This window comes from Filicampus tigris, chromosome 1 (assembly GCF_054856515.1).
Source record: "Filicampus tigris isolate MCC_2025a chromosome 1, RoL_Ftig_1.0, whole genome shotgun sequence".
Lineage (NCBI taxonomy): Eukaryota > Metazoa > Chordata > Actinopteri > Syngnathiformes > Syngnathidae > Filicampus > Filicampus tigris.
The window spans coordinates 2018281-2035936 of record NC_141217.1 but is presented as its reverse complement, the minus strand read 5'-3'; the positions used below and the strand labels follow the sequence as shown (position 1 = coordinate 2035936).

The 17656-nt window shown below is 43.2% G+C and overlaps 1 protein-coding gene across 5 annotated transcripts in view; it reads left to right on the top strand.

Annotated features, from left to right (window-relative positions):
• lama5 (laminin, alpha 5) overlaps positions 1 to 17656 on the top strand; it is a 152950-nt gene that overhangs the window by 88241 nt on the left and 47053 nt on the right. For all 5 annotated transcript variants that reach the window (XM_086046434.1, XM_086046469.1, XM_086046442.1 and 2 more), the window contains 15 exons: positions 707 to 908; positions 1922 to 2066; positions 2270 to 2410; positions 2493 to 2762; positions 4160 to 4243; positions 4330 to 4560; positions 4640 to 4753; positions 7485 to 7615; positions 7689 to 7769; positions 12248 to 12462; positions 12543 to 12643; positions 14978 to 15161; positions 15636 to 15776; positions 15856 to 16001; positions 17407 to 17517. In XM_086046434.1, coding sequence (XP_085902560.1) covers positions 707 to 908; positions 1922 to 2066; positions 2270 to 2410; positions 2493 to 2762; positions 4160 to 4243; positions 4330 to 4560; positions 4640 to 4753; positions 7485 to 7615; positions 7689 to 7769; positions 12248 to 12462; positions 12543 to 12643; positions 14978 to 15161; positions 15636 to 15776; positions 15856 to 16001; positions 17407 to 17517 — 2297 coding nt within the window. The remainder of the gene's footprint in view (positions 1 to 706; positions 909 to 1921; positions 2067 to 2269; positions 2411 to 2492; positions 2763 to 4159; positions 4244 to 4329; positions 4561 to 4639; positions 4754 to 7484; positions 7616 to 7688; positions 7770 to 12247; positions 12463 to 12542; positions 12644 to 14977; positions 15162 to 15635; positions 15777 to 15855; positions 16002 to 17406; positions 17518 to 17656) is intronic.

The following is a 17656-nucleotide window of genomic DNA, read 5'->3' as shown; positions in this document are numbered from 1 at the left end:
GTTTGTTTGTTGGCTGGCAACCGATTCAGGGTGTCCCCCGCCTACTGCCCGAAGACAGCTGGGATAGGCTCCAGCACTCCCCGCGACCCTTGTGAGGATAAGCGGTATAGATAATGGATAGAATATTGTTTTTCCTCTCTCTCTCAACTTCTATTCAATATACAATATTAGCACACAGTTGTTTTACCAGCATTATTGGACATAACATGGCGATGAAGATAAAGCTTCACTTCTCGCCATTTCCAGTATTAACGTTTTTAGACTCACGGTGACCTGAGCCGAAGATAGGGAGTAACAGCTATTCTGATCCAAAATCAGCTTATTTTTTTGCTGTCTGACCTGCGCAGACATATGATGACTGTGTCACCTTATTGGCCAACGAACATTATAGCCCAGCGAATTATCTTTAACCAGCAATGGACATGTCGAAAGTCCTCTGTAAACAGGCCGAATAGAAGACAAGATGACAAAAACACATGATCAACAATTGGTCGACTTCACGTTTAAAGCGTCGATGAGGAGTAATAAAATCATTGAATTGGTTCGAATCAGTTATTGCACATTTTTATTGTTGTTATCACACGGTGATTTTAATGTATATCCCTCATTTGTCTGCACATTTTTGACAAAAAAAAAAACATGCCCCACTGCCCCTACTCTGAGCCCGTCACCTGATTGGCCACTATGTTGTGCTATTTGTCCTCAGAGTGTAACTGTGGCACCAGGCTGTGTGAACCAATGTCAGGAGTATGCATTTGCCCGCCGCGGACCGTGCTGCCCGAGTGCACCCAGTGCGAGCCGCAGACGTTTGGCTGCCACCCGGTGGTTGGCTGTGAGGTGTGCAACTGCTCTCAGCCCGGAATCGTGGCGCCTGACGTCAGCTGCGACAAGCTCAGCGGACAGTGCAGGTAAGAGGAAAACTCTGTATTAGTGATAGACCGATATGGGTTTTCCAATTTTAGAATAATAAAAACTCCAGCTTTTGACAGTTTGTGACTTTAAGCACATGTTTATTAAACAGCTTTTGTGATTTGCAATATGTTAAAGTTTTTTTAAATCTTAGAAAATGGACAACTCCGTTTTAAAATTCTAACAAAATGTACAGGGAGCGCCCAGGCTCAGCAGCATGTGTTATAAAGTTAAATGAAAAAATACAATTAAATCTCCTTTAAGTTTACAACAGTAATATCATCATCATCTTCCAAACCGCTTATCCTATACAGGGTCGCGGGGAGTTGCTGGAGCCTATCCCAGCCGTCAATGGGCGAAGGCAGACTACACCCCGAACTGGTCGCCAGCCAGTCGCAGGGCACACATAGACACTGTCACTGAGCGGGAATCGATCCCACGCTGCCCGCACACAACTCAGGCGTGTGTACCACTACACTATCAGCGGACATTGGCTGTTACCCACTGCACGATAATCAATCAGATGGGGCTGTGGGCGGGTCAATGCCGGAGAGAGTCACAGCCACAGAAGACAGCAGACAGAGACGTGCGCTGTGGCTATCAGGGCCAAAATAACTCTCTGCCCCGATAATCGGTCTCTCTCTACTCCGTATGTGTTGGGATTAAATCCGGAGTATGCTGGATTGAAGGGGGATTCTATAAACGCAGACTCAGATGAGAATTGACAAAAAGTTTTTATTTACAAAAAAGTCACAATACCGGCAAAGTGCAAATCAACACGCTGGTTAACATAAACTAGGAAAACGAGATAAAACAAAAAGCGCTTTGCAAAAGGCAAGAAAAGATATAAGCAGAAATTGCTTATCACAAAAGGATAAGAAAAAACCCAAACAACGTTTTTGTTGTTTCTACTTTTATAGATGTTTTTTCTTTTTTCTCTCATTGTTGTTTTATTGATTTTCATTGCTTTTCTTACTTTTTATGGTTGTTATTGTTGTCTAACGCATTCCAGATGCAAAAACAACGTGGTGGGTCGCCAGTGTGACCGCTGCGCATCTGGTTTCCATGGTTATCCAAATTGCCAACCATGTGACTGCAATGAGGCAGGAACTGAGGAAGAAGTGTGCAACTCTTTCACAGGGCAATGTCTGTGCAAGGTGAAAACAATTTCTGTCCATCCAAAATGTTTTTCTTTATTTGCTGGCAGGACATTATAATATGAGTTGATCGTGTGGCGTCATACATGACATATGTTTTTATGCAACCTTAAAGGAGAAGTTGTTGCACTTATTTTGGATTTGGTGACAAATGATGCAATGCGAACCCCCACCCCCCTCAACACACACACTGCTACCATTAGGAGAACGTGCAGGGTTCTCGCTGTGACCAGTGCAGAGTTGGTACATTCCACTTGGACCCGACCAACCCCAAAGGTTGCACCAGCTGCTTCTGCTTCCGTGCCACCGAACGCTGCAGGAGTTCAGACAAGAGACACAGCGAGGTAGACCAAAATGAACTTGTACACACCTTCCAACGTCCTCCCCTTTAGTTGGAATATCCACACGTTCCTCTTATTCCTGAAGATCATGAACATGGAAGGCTGGGTGCTACTCAGTGCCGACAAACAGGAAGTACCAGTCAATGTGTATCCAGATCAGGATCTGGTGGAGGCCGACCTTAGCGACATTCCTGACGTGTACCAGGACCTTCACTGGTATGCGCCCAAGACCTACCTGGGAGACAAGGTGTCATCTTACGGAGGTTACCTGAGATATCGCCTTCACTCGCAGACCATGAGAGGAGACGTCTGGTCTCCTCCTGCAGAACCTCCTAAACCTGACATCCTACTCAAGGTATACACACATACACAGTCAACTCAACTTTATATACAGTATATAGGCCTGTCAGTTTCTCAACTGCCGCAGCTATAGTGCCAAAGTTCTGTACAGCAATTACAAATTAGAAATTCGAACAAAAACGTGAATGTAATGTACACAAAAACTACACACGTGACAGTGCTAAACGCAACGAAAACTGAGCAGTTTTTGTCTCATACTAGTTTCTGAAAAATGGAACTGCAATAATCCAACCGGGATGTCACCAGCTTGTAGCCCGGGATGGTGGCACCGTTGGGGTTGAGTGCTGTGCGGGGGCTGATGATATTGCGCAGGTGAAAGTACAGCAAGTAGACCAGATAATGCTCATTAGATGAAACCTGAATTGGAGGGTCTCAGTACTCAAATACAGAATGATCATTGGAGAAGGATTTAATCGAAAGGATAAGACAATTCAGACAAGCATAGATCTCGCAGCTGATTTTTACATCCATCCACCTGATGAAGAGGATGAGTGCTGGTGATGGACAGATGAGTGCAATGCCAACACGCTACAGGTAAAACAGTCAAAGCTCACAGTATTGATAAACCCGTCGTATGACAGTAGTGCACAAGGCAAAGCGTTTAAAGTTTAACGTTTAAAGCAACCCTTGATTGGGCTGAACAGTGCCACTTATATACTGGTCTGTATGGAAAAATGATTCAGCACTTCACCCCCCTGAAAAACTCCGTAGTGATTTAATACATTTTTTTTACAACTACATTCAGCACATCTTAATAACCACCATTTTTTATTGCATTGGCCTGCTTTATTTATTTTTTTCATCTTAGCTTGTTTACAGCATTGTAGGAAGGAGGCAAGCGTTGTAATATTGTTTCTGCCTTGCTTTGTGACATTCTGTTGTCACCTAGTGACTGACAAACTTATGACGCAGCATCAGGAGCAACTGGGGCTCAGAATTTTGCTCAAGGACACTCTGACATGGTCAAAATAACCTGCGCGCCAACCCCCAACCACTCTACCGCTGAACCATGCCGCACCATTTTATTGACATTAAATGTGATCTCCTATGGGGAAAAGCTCTTATCACCACAAAATCGCCACAAAATTGGAGTCATTAGCTACAACTTCAAAGTAGTGGTCATTAACACAAGTATAACGGACACAAACTAACTAACCTAACTAATGATACACAAACTACACAATGAAGTAGAAATTACAAATACACGAGTCACATCAGCAAGAGTGTCAGTGAGACATTACACACAATTGTGTAGCTGATACACAAACTACCGATTCCACATGAGTGTAATGGACACACGGATGACACGCATGTAAATGTAATGGTCCACAAACTACAAGCACCCCAAATGTGTCTACCCTGATGCATGCATGCATGTGTGTGTGTCTGTAGGGCAACCAGATGACGTTGGTGTTCTTGGAGCGCGAATATTCTTCTCCCGCTGAGCCGCATTTGGGAATCGTGCACATGGTTGAGGTAAAGCGGGTCCGGAGGTCCTCAAAGCACTTTTCCAAGTCCAAAGTAGAAATGTTGAAACGCGTGCTGTCCACTGTTTCCCGCAGGGAAGTTTTCGGCATGCTCAGACTGGCAACTCGGTCTCCAGAGAGGAGCTAATGATGGTTCTGGTGGCTTTGGAGTCCCTGCAGATCCGAGCCCTTCATTCCCAGTCAGCCCACTCGGTGTCGCTCCGCGGTGCCGTGCTGGAGGGTGCCGAGAGCTTGCCCGTCGGTCGCCATGCCAACAACGTGGAGCTCTGCATGTGTCCTGCCAACTACCTGGGAGACTCCTGCCAGGTGAGGAGAAGCCTTGAAGTGATGGCATTGATGGCATTCCTTTTATTTACACTCTTTATTCCTTTCTTGGTTGGTACAGAAATGTGCTCCAGGTTTCTACAGGGATGCTATCGGACTCTTCCTGGGAAAATGTGTGCCCTGCAACTGTCATGGACATTCGGATCAGTGTTTGGATGGATCAGGAATCTGCATGGTGAGTTCAGTGTAGCATCTTGATATGGCTGTGTTGATTATTGTTCTAAAAGCCATTTCAATGAATGGCTTTTTAGGGGCGTCAACATGCCTGAAGAATTTTGCCTGCGTGTGTATCCTGTTGAATGTATTTGCACTTAAGCGGCCCCCACACAGTAGCACCCCTGGAAAGTAGAGAAAATGTCCTCTTTATCACCCATAGACAGCTTTTTGATGTTGGTACTTATAAAATGAATTACTATTAATATAAACTTAATGCATCGCATTTATTATTAAATATTACCCCTTGTAATAATTTCATTTCCTTTTCTTTCACTCCTGGTATTGGGCAGACGCTACAGAACACTGAAAACAAAAACAAACAGCTAAGAAATAGAATTAATGAATAGAAAATTAAAAAATTAACTAAGGATACTCCGATTGATCAACCACCGATCGTGATCGGACGATTTTCGCCCAAAATTATGTGATTGGACGATTTGATCAAATCTTTGTATTGCTGATCACAAAATCTGATCACCCACAGCTCATGCTTCGTAGTCTACTGCCATGAGAGACCACCCTGTGTGCAGTGTTGCATCCCCGACCCCTGATGCAGTGCTGTCACAGTGCAGTATAATTTACATTATTGCCACAGGGAGATGCATTGTGGGTCACACTTTTAAAATATACAGTTTTCCGAAAGCTCAATTGAATAAGAGTTTAAAACCTTACACAACTCTAGTGACACTTCCATCTCACAAAGTGTTATTAGGGATGAAAATGCAACAGAATTATCCAATCAATTATCCGACAAACCCCTTCCCCTTAAATGGGAAGTCAAGTCTTTTTTTTAAGTTTTATGGCCTCACTACTAGTCTAAGCACTGTATTCTGGTTAATATAGCATTTTTGGGGGTGGTGTTTCACTCACGTGGTAGAGCACGCGCCTACGCATGTGATGAGGCTATAGACCACGTTGCAGGAGACCGCGGTTTGAATTCTGTGTCAAGTAGCTCTTTTTTGCATGTCATTCCCTCCCTCCCACTTGCTGTCTCATCTTCTGCTGTCCTGTCTATTAAAGCCAAAAATAATGCTTTAAATATTGCGTTTGTGGATGATGAATTAAAGAATAAATTCCAGCTGTTTTTATCCATGTCAGAGGCTGGCCATTTTGCCACTTGCTGCACCAGTTTGAGTGTGGCGAGTTGTCAATGATTTGTTGATTTGCGTCACGTGCAGGTGCAATGCATCGCGTACAAACCAACATAGCATAGCATGTCACAAATGTTATGTTTATACTTCTCATCCAACCACGATCAAAATCACTCGAGCTATCCTAGCACGATTTATCCGAATTGGTGTTTAGAACAATGATAAACTGGAGGTTTTTAAAATGATTGTCCGACTTCCAAACTCTGAAAGACCCCAAACATGACTAGAAAAAAATTGCGCGTATTACAGTTTTGAACGTACCGTGTGTGGTGTGCAGCCACACGGCAAGATCAACACATCACACACAAACCAAATTCATTCGCAGATATTTTCACGTCAGATGGAAAATCTCGCAAAACATCTCTAGATTAAACAAGACTTCGGAGTGAACAAACATGGCGGATGTAAAGGCAGAAGGGGTCTCAGGCTGTGTCTTGCCGGTGGCGCTAGTTTGCGAATATTTTTTATGGAAAAATGTGACACAAAAAGAAAAGAGGTTGGGCTCTGTTGCGGCATGACTGTTTTCACTTTGAATTCCCACCCCGCTTCTTCGCCGCCCCGTTACCTTGTTTTCTGATTGGCTGTACATCACTGTCAACCTGCTGCGTTCTCGTTTGTCCTCGGGGCACAGCGCACACGGTGTAAAGTCGGGCCAAAAAAATCCAACATGTTGAATATCCCCGATTTGAGGTCCTTCCGAGCGGCCGAGATCAGGCTGAGCACACCACACATGGCAGGATTACCTGCTAAAGTTATTTTGGGAGTATTTACAAGACTCGGCCGCGACCTACGATTGTCGAGAGTGGAGATTCGAGGCTCAAATCGGGCCGATTATCCTGCCGTGTGAACCAGGCTTTATGTTACCATCCCTCCTGTTGAAACATGGCAAGGCCCATGGCTCAAAATAGCAGCCTATCCGAACAGTTTCTTGGGTAGGCTTGTTTATATGGAGATCATTTTTCAAAACGATACCTTCAATTATCCATAGTTCCATTTCCCATTTTGTAGAAGAATGTTGTATTTGTTTTAATATTTCCATATCAATCTGCACATTGATTGACTGATTGATTGCTATAATTGAATACCGGTATATTCACAGAAAAGGTATTCTTTACAAGAAAGAAAGGAAACACCAGAATTCTATTTCACCCTTCTGCTGTCTTTTTTCTGTGAAGAACCCAGAGAGGGTTCAGGGTTTCCCCCAGTGCAATATAAGCCTGGCGGGCCACAAATAATCAGGATCATTATCAGGCTTCTGTGGAGCTCGCTGATGAGTTGATCATGTGAATCAGGTAGGTTGGAGGAGGGTAACATCTAAAATGTGCAGAGTAGGGGACCTTGAGGACCCTAAGTTGGTGAGCCATGCTCTAGTATATCTGCAGTAGTTTTTCTATCATTTTTAGAACGCTGGATGTTGGTAGAGTGTTGTTTCACTCCACTTCCAGAGAGGAATAAACTTTGCTGTTTTCTTTTTGATGGGAAAATACAGAATAATTTTGTTCTCATCTGCTGTGTTGTGTGTGTTTGTGTGTCTATCAGAACTGTCAACACAACACAGCCGGCGACCATTGTGAGAAATGCCAGGGTGGTTTTGTCAGCAACATCAGTGTGGATGGGCAGGTGCTGTCATGTTCCAGTTGTCCATGTCCACTTACAGTGCCATCCAACAAGTAAGCACTACAGAAAACCTCTCTTCTGAGAGCCTAGCGTCTGCACTAATTGTATAACTTTGTGTTTGTGCAGTTTTGCTCTAGGTTGCGCGGAGAAGAATGAGCACATGCATTGCTTGTGCATGCCCGGTTACGCCGGGCCGCACTGTGAAAGGTAAGCCATTAGAAAATAAGAAGTAACAACAGACAATGGAAAAAGGAAAATAAGAATGTTGCGAACATTCAAACCACTGTTGTCATTTTTGCTGGTCATTACCTAACTTGTACCAGCATCCACAGCTGCACATAAAATAAAAGCACAACTTTCAAAATAAAAGCACCATATAGTTTTATTTTGACTTCATGGTCACTGTTAAGGCCAGTCAGAGACTGTGGGCGGCCCGGATATGGACAAGGACCATACTTTTCCCAGGTCTGATCTAAGGTATTTAAATTCCCTCTGCAGGCGCTTTACCTGCAGAGGGAGACAAAACATCATAAATACGCAAGTCAGCACTAACAAGCCATGACATCCATCCATCCATTATCATTACCGCTTATCCTCACAAGGGCCGCAGGGCGTGCTGGAGCCTATCCCAGCCGTCTTCGGGCAGTAGGCGGGGGACACCCTGAATTGGTTGCCAGCCAATCACAGGGCACACAGAGACAAACATCCGGACTCACAATCACACCTAGGGGCAATTTAGAGAGTCCAATCAACTTATCAGGCATGTTTTAGGCATGTTTTTGGAGTTTGGGAGGAAACCGGAGTACCCGGAGAAAACCCACGCAGGCACGGGGAGAACATGCAAACTCCACACAGGGAGGCCGGGGCCGGGATCGAACCCACGACCTCTGAATTGTGAGGCGGACGTGCTAACCAGTCGACCACCGTGCCGCCTCGCTACAGAACACTGAAAGCAAAAACAAACAGCTAAGAAATAGAATTAATTTATGTTACTGTAAGTGGTGGGTGTTATTCTTTTTCACTACCTCAAACAACTTGAAAATGATGTGCCATTGGTATGGTTATTTCTTTGCACTAGTTCAGACAATTTACAGATTAATAATTGTTTCTTTGTGTGTGTGTATTTTGTTATTTGCACTACTTCTTCCTTTGTTTTTCACTACCCCAGGCTCAGACAACTTAAAATGTGTCATTGGTTCCAGGCATTGACTGTACAGAGGGTTGTCGACGTTAAATACTGAAGTTGTACTATTTTTTTGCACTACCTCTTAAAAAAACTATTGTATTAATGATAATTTAAGTTTTTGGCGATAAAAAGGTTTACAGTAAAAAAAATTTTAAAAAATTAAAAAAAGCCTGTGCTTTAATTTGTTCCGTGTGGTATCGAAATGGTATCGAGTATTGAACTGGGTATCGGTATCGAAGTTGAAATTCTAGTATTGTGACAAGCCTAAATGCGCCTTATATATGTTTTTTTCCGCTTTATTATGCATTTTATGGCTGGTGCGACTTGTACGCTGGAGCGACTTATAGTCTGGAAAATACGGTAATTCAGACAATAAAAAGGGGGCCCAGAATAGATCCCTGGGGAACTCCATATGTTATGTTTTCCATACTTGAATTTTCTCCATTTATATGTACATATTGCTGTCTAAATAATTGTCCCTAAACCACTGTAGTGCTATGCCCATGACACTGTAACTGCTCACAACGACCAATCACGGCTGTCCTGTTTTCTGAATCTGAGCCGTGATCGGTCGTTGTGAGCAGTTGTGATGTCATTTTCAGTCGACGGAAGACGAAATGGCCGCCCCCAGAGATGGCTAAAAACGAGTGGATTAACACTTATTCCACAAACACAATAATTATCAGAATTCCCTGTTTCAACTAGTGGGCTTGCATAGAACATATTCTTGAAAAAAAATTTTTGCATTTATTTCCCCTTTCAAAGTCCAAGTTGTTTTCCATTTGTGCAATTCCAACACCCTCTGATGGTTAGATTATTAATGCAGTTAATTAGTCAGGTTAATTTCATGCAGTTTTTTGCCTCCTGTCATGGATGGTTGGATGTTTAAGACCCACACTAATCGCCAGATGAAGAGGAACATAAAAGATTTGAATTCCTCCACACATTGACCCCATTCACAATGTGTGAGTGCATTAGCAAGTAAGTGCCTCAATATTGGTGTTTGGTCATTCCTACAATGAGGTCACTTATATACATTGAGGTTAATGTTAACTGTACTATTTGAACTACAGTATATGTATAATTAGGACCACATCTAATTAGCATTGTATAGAGCAGGGGTGCTCAAGTCCGGTCCTCAAGAGCCCCTATCCAGCCTGTTTTCCATCTCTCCCTACCTGAACACACTTGATACAAATGATATCCGGTTTGTGCAAAGCTTGGTGATGAGCGGATCATTTGAATAAGGTGTGTTGCAGGCAGGGAGAGTACAATATCGTGAGCTTTTATACACTATCGTGAGCTTTTTAGATATCGTCAACCTCTCCACAATATTGTGATATTTATCGTATCGTGAAGGTCATATCGTGACATGTAGATTTCGTCCCTAGTTACCAAGGTCAGTGACTTATCAAGGGAGCCCAAGCTGTGTGTGGAAGCGAGTTGGAACTTCTCAATCTCACATTGGCACAGGCTCCTTGCCTGCCAGAGAGTTGACATTCCATGTCCTTAGTACCAGTTGCTGTAGCCGAACCCCTTGGCCCCTCCCACAGGTGGTAAGCCCATGAAAAGGGGGACCCACGTTGTCCTTTCGGGCTGAGCCAAGCCGGGCCTAATGGGTGCAGGCCTGGCCACAAGGCGCTCGCCAACAAACCCCACCTCCAGGCCTGTCTCCACATGGGAGCATTGGTGACCCGTGTTCAGACAAGGGAAAATGATGTCCACCAGGGCTGGCGTGGCTCAGTGGTAGAGTGGGCTGTCTCCCAACCCAGATTTTATGAGTTTGATCCCCCAACATTGTGACCATGTTGAAGTATCCTAAAAGCAAAATACTGAACCCCCAGTTGCTCCTGATCTTGCGTCTTCAGTGAGGAAACATGTTAAAGCACTTTGACTACCAAAGGTAGACAAGCGATGTACAAGTGAAAGCCCATTTATCATGTCCAATGACTTTACCATTTTGCCATTAATGTTCAAGATTATTCTAAACATTTATTGCAGTATGATTTTTGTTCAACATTTATTTTCAACAAATTAAAATGTAATCATTACTTTCTACATTTTTATCGTCCCATATTAAATCCAATTGATACATTTGTGCATCAGTTTTGTATTAGCCATAAATTGGTTAGTCATAAGGATGACATAATACAAAGGTGACTATTATTTTGTTACTGTCTTGGATTAGCTATTAGTAGGCAAGGAAAGGAAAGACAGTTTTCTTTATATAGCACATTTCATACACAAGGCAACTCTGTGTGCTTCACACAAACAAAGGCACAACACCTCCAAGCCTTTACAAACACAACCGTTAACAACATTCAAAAGCAAAGCAGAGGAAACAAAAGTAGCTTACAAAAATTACTAGAATGTACGTTGACAACATTTAAACACACTAACAGTAAAGTAAAGGAATAAAAGTGGGTTTCTAATATAGCTAAAATGAATAATTAATTTTTTTTTACAGGACCTTAATCAAGGGTGTGAGAAAAAAGCGTTTTTAACCTGGATCTAAAAGCTTTTACACTTGGGGCTGACTTCACTTCTGTTGGCAGCTTATTCCATTTGTGTGCAGCCTAACAGCTGAATGCAGCTTCACCATGTTTACCTTGAACTCTGAGCTCCACTAATTCACCCAAGTCTGCAGATCTCAGAGCCCTACACGGTTTATATTCAATCAGCATTTCATTCATATATTCAGGACCCAAACCATTCAGTGATTTATAGACGAGTAGCAAAATTTTAAAATCTATTCTACAGTTAATTGGGAGCCAGTGTAAAGCCTTAAGGACTGGAGTAATAAAAAAGTCCGATCTCTTTGTTCTGATGAGTGCAGCTATTTGATGCTTGTTTGAGGGAGTCCAGTAAGAAGACTACAATACAATACAATAATCAAGACTACTGGAGATAAAAGCATGGATACATTTCTCCTGGTCTGCTTGGAGCATGCAACCCTATGTTTTTCAGCTAGTAAAAGGCTGTTTTAGTGATTGATTTGATATGATTGCTGAAAGTCAGGTCTGAGTCTGCATGTCAGCACCCCAAGATTTCGGACTTGGTCTTTGCTTTCTAAGGACAGTGACTCCAGGTGTTTTCTAAAAGCAATCATCTTTCCTTTATTGCCGAAAGCAATTACCTCTGTTTTGTTTTGGTTTAGCTGAAAGAAATTTGCGTTCATCCAGTTTTTAATTTGCTCTAGACAGTGACACAATACGCTGATTGAACTGCTGTCATTTGGGGACATTGATATAGCTGTGTGTCATCTGCGTAACTGTGATAGCCAACATTGGTATTCTGAAGTCGTAGTAATAGTAGTTTCCCTGATTAGTCATTAGTGTAGCCACATAACATTCATCCATCCAGCTTCTGAACCGCTTATCCTCACTCGGTTCCCGGGTGTGCCGGAGCCTCTCCCAGCTGTCTCATAAAACACAAAGTTATCTAGCTGCATTTAGCATGTTCAAACAGAACTCTGTCTTTAACAGCACCCTCTTAACAGGTGCGCCCCCGGTTATTATGGTAACCCTATGGTGTTAGGCAGCACATGCCAGCCGTGCAACTGCAATGGCAATACAGACCCCAACATGCTGTTCACCGACTGCCACCCACTGACGGGCGAGTGTCTTAGCTGCATGCACAACACAACCGGACCTCGTTGCAATGAGTGCGCTCCTGGTTACCATGGTGATGCCATCTCGGCCAAAAACTGCACCAGTAAGTCTGAGTGATTATGATAGGTCAATGGAGGAGTTATTTCATCAGCAAGACTCTTAAAACTTGTTGTTGCTATACAGAATGCAGTTGTTCACCATGTGGTACCGAGTCATGCGACCCCCACACCGGGCAGTGCCGCTGCAAACCCGGAGTGATTGGACCTCATTGCCACCACTGTCAGGTTTGTTGACAACACGTGAATCTTGTATACACAACTGTCCACACAGTAAAAACAGTGTCATTTTAGTGCTGAGAGAGTTTAATTTTACTCCGTTTCAGACAACAAAAAATGTACTCGATGGCCAGTATAAAATTCCATCCATCCATTTTCCGAACCACTCATCTTCATAAAATTAAAAACGAAATATGTAAAGATATTTAACAGTGTTTTATGAGAGAGAGTAGAGTGTATACAATAGACCCTTGTATACTTGCGGGTCGGCACCCAGGGATATACCTGTTCATAGATTGCTTTTTTAATATTTTGTTTCTTTGTTCTTTGGGGGCCAACCTCAGTTTTTCATAGAAAAGACTGGAGGTTTTTCAAGAATTTAGTGGCGTTAAAAAAACAAAAATCAATCCATTTATAGTGGGCGCCAATTATGCACATAACTTTTGCTTTTTGCGGGCCGGCCCGGTCCCTTTACCCCCTGGGGTCACCTGTAATATGATTACATGTAAATAGTAAATTTTACCCCGGATTTAGATTTCAAATGCCATTCTAATTGTATGTTTATTACTCTACATTATTTTTTTTTACATCAATGTCATATGATGCTACTGTATTTCATTATTTACTATTTAAATAAAAACGTTGCGATACTGCAATTAGTTTCCAAACCAATTTTTACAATACAGTATTTTTCAGACCATAAGATGCACAGCGGAAGGGGATGATGGGGGTGCTATTAAGATCGCAGTCATTTACTATTTAAATAAAAACGTTGCAATACTGCAATTAGTTTCCAAACCAATTTTTACAATACAGTATTTTTCAGACCATAAGATGCACAGCGGAAGGGGATGATGGGGGTGCTATTAAGATCGCAGTCATTGTCTACGTTTATATGTAGCCAATAAACCTTTCAAAACCTGAATATTGGCATTATTTGTGTTTTAAAAAGTGGGCCCTTATTCTGTTTTTTAAAATTCCGAATATCATGCTTGGGTTACTCCCTTTCCAACTCGAATATGCGTGCATGTATATGGCGATTGGAATATCCCGAATACACGGGACACACTGCGCCTGCTCAAATGCAAGGAATCCTTGTCTTTGTAGTACAGCTAGAGTAAGTACAACGAAACCGTCTGCTTCACTCGTGCGGTGAGTGACATCACTATAATGTGCTTTATTGACTGAAGCAAGTAACAAGCGGAGATGACGTATAATTGCGTCCATGTGTCGTTTAAATCGGGTTATTTAAATGTGTCAGGTAACTCTGTCTGCTCAAGCAATCTAAACGGGTTATTCCGAATGACTCAGAAATCGGAATTTTGATCTTAACCCGATTATGGACTGCATGTAAACATAGTCAATGACTCAATGTATTATTTGGTAAGCTTTATTTTGAAGTTGGCCTTTTCGGAGGCGGCGTGTTCGTTGTGTATGTTTGCATCGTCTTTGGCATGTCTGTTTGAATGACCGTGTTAGGACAAGAAGCAGAAAAAAAAATCCTGTATCACTAATTTGAGGACTCGTTTCACCCCAAGTTGACAAAATACTCGCAAACATGCGACTTACGTGATCCATGAGGGCTTTCAACTTCCTCTGCTGCTATTACAATGAACGCGAACATTTTTTCGCCATTTTTTCAACCATGCCCAGCCCGAACCGTGGTGCTTGATCCATACTGATCACGGATCAGAGATGATCAGTTGCACCACTACAAAAAAGCTTTATCTTCAGAAGATTACACCGAGTCATGGCTGTCTGAATAAAAGTAAGTCCAAAACAACAAGGACCAAAGTAACTAAACAAACACTAGGAAAAAAGCTTGGCTTGGCTTGACTCGGCTAGTACACACAGCTAACAAACAAACCCCAACTGGAAACAAGATGTGACAAGGACAATGAACCGACAAGGACTGAAAGATAGCAGGGAAATAAATACAAACAAACTGACAAGACAACGAGGAACAGCTGAACAAGACATCAAAGGAAAAGCTGATTGCGTAACACAAGGGACCAGGTTAACGAGCACCAGTGGACACAATAAGTTAACGAGACAGACAATGACAAAAGGGATACCAGGAAAACATGAAAGTAAATTTTAATCAAAACAGACAGATCATGACAATTTCAGAAATAGTCAGATAAGAAAACATTTACTTGATGGGTGGGCAGACAGTTCGAAACAACTATTTGTACGCACATTAAAGTCACTTTTATACAACATCTCTATACAAGCTTCTACAATGCTGACGTTTTGACCCTGGAACAGACTACGTTATTTCTATTTCCATGTTCAGTTTTGTTGATAATTCCAAATAAACATCTCCTTCTTCCTGTCTCTCAGGACGGCTCGTTTGGTTTCGAGTCATGCGCTGGATGTCGTCCGTGCGACTGCGGCGCTTCGGCAGCCCTGGTGCAGCCTTGTGATCGTCAGAATGGTCAGTGCAAGTGCCAGCCTGGAGTCAACGGACCCAACTGTCGCCAGTGTGCTCCCGGTTTCTGGGACTATGGCGCTGATGGATGCAAGCGTGAGCGAACGCCAACACAATCAAGCTGATGTGACTTAAAGGGGAAGCCAACACAAACATTTTTTTTTCAAGAATACGTACTATGCAAGCCCACTAGTTGACACAGGGCATTTATTGCGTTTGTGGAATAAGTGTTAATCCACAAATTTTTAGCCATCTCTGGGGACATCACAACCGCTCACAACGACCAATCACGGCTCGGATTCAGAAAACAGGTCAGCCGTGATTGGTCGTTGTGAGCAGTTGTGATGTAATTTTTAGTCGGCAGAAGACAAAATGGCCGCCCCCAGAGATGGCTAAAAATGAGTGGATTTTGCTGCTTAACTTGTATTCCACAAACGCAAAATTAATCAGAATGCCGTGTTTCAACTACTGTGCCTGCTGGGAACATATTCTTGAAAAAAATATGCTTGGGATGACTTCCGCTTTAACATCTACTGAGGTGCTGAAGCTGTGACTTTTTTTTGGAATCAGAGTGCGACTGTAGGGGCGGTCAGTGCGACCCGCGGACTGGAGAGTGCCACTGTCGGGACGGCATGTCGGGAAAACAGTGCGAAATCTGTACGCAAGAACACAACGTTCCCGTCGCGCACGGTCACGACCTGCACTGTGAAGGTGATAACGCGCGCACACACAGGCATACACACAGGTATACACGCATGTCATGTAACGTGAGGGTCTGTTACTATTGCAGCATGTGACAGCTGCGTTGTCGTCCTGCTGGATGATCTGCACAAGATCGACTTTGACTCGCTTGCTGCACAGCTGCACAACCTCAACGCCAGCACCATGGCCTGGACACAGCTGCAAAAGCTCAATGCGTCTATGGATGACGTCGCCGTGAGTTTCACACACACAACGGGATTTGTTATTGCTTTTTGGAATGGGTTGACGATTGGTTGTGTTGCTGCAGTTAGCATTCTGCCAATTATGTTGTGATGTTGAAGAAGGGGCGTGACTTAAAAAGTTTGGAAGTGGTTGTTCTAAGACATAACATCAAGTGGCAGATTTTTTGGGTGGGGCGGGGGTGAGGGGATTTTGTGGTTTTGTGGTAAGGAAAGGCTTTTCTATGTTGTAATAAAAATTTTTAAAAAAAAGCTTTGTTTGAGTTGGGGGGGGTTGGCGTTAAGGCCCTGATACACCAAAAAGACGCTGGCCAACAGTGATAGAAGCTTACCCCCTGTGGCGTCCGTCCGGCCGGCTGTCGTCACGTAACGCTGGAGTAACACAGCGCAACGACAGACAGCGACTCTGACCATTAAAGTACCTTCTGCGCATGCAGAAGATGTAATACCCTTCCATACCATCGGCGGCAGTAGTCATAATTTCTCATGGTTAGAAAACTCCAACCGGAAAGCTGTTGGCCGGGGGCGGATTAATAAAACGTAAACAATGCATTCAGCTCTATTCTTTGCTCACGATGAACTCCCACGCGAAGTAAACCATCATGTTCTTGACACGGTATTGTGAAATGCTTACATTGTCAACCTTTGCTCTTGTACTTGTAAGAAGATTAAGGCAGCGGAGGCGTGCTCACTGTTTGTCCGCATTTGTCACTTCCCGTTGGTGCTCCACGCGCTGATTTGCTAGCTAACAGCCAATCAGAGTGACCAAATGTCACGACTGGTGACGCCGATTCAACATACGTAAACGCCCCCAAGACGCTTACAGACGGGTTATGACACTACGACGGTGGCCACTACACCAAACAGACGGCGCTTAAAGACGCCGCGACGCTTCATGACCTCCGACGTCGGTTTGGTGTATCAGGGCCTTTAGGGATGCAACGACTGCATCAGGGTGTTGCGAGCAGAGTTTACATGAAAAGTTTGGGAAAGCCTGATCCACATTGTATAAATAGTCTTAATACTGAACTGTTTTTTTCAGCGAGTTTAGGAAAGGTTTTGCTAGATAAGAGTGAACATTTGCAACAGGGTGTTTCTGGGTTGTCGTCGCTTGATGAAAAGATGAATATAATTACAGGGTTTGCAGTGGTATATCAACTGTGTCAGAGTGTTAAGGGGGGTCAAATGTTTGCAGCTACGTTGCAAAAACAGCATAACTAACATACATGAAGCAAGCCTTGTTTTTATTCGCTTGGTGGCATTTAAGAGGTCGTGATTCTGAAAGATGCCGAATGTGGGGCTTAAAAAGTTGGGAAAGGGTGTTAGTGTAACTTTGACCAATCCATGTGGTCTTGAACTTTGTTCCTCATCCATTGGTTGTCATCTTGCGGCCATCGCAGCATACCATCGAGAATTACAACAGCTCGTTGGATGGCAGCCGCCATCGTGCCATCGTACTGGAAGGCGAGATTGTGAACATCAGCACGGATGTGGACACGCTGCAAAACAAGGTGAGGCATGTTTCCATCAAGCAGGCCACTTTGCTTCACATTTTTCAACAATAGACTTAATTCTATTGTACCCTGCACAGTGACAGTCACTTGTTTTCTTGTCATCGAGAATAGTCACGGCTACATTGTTGTTCAACGT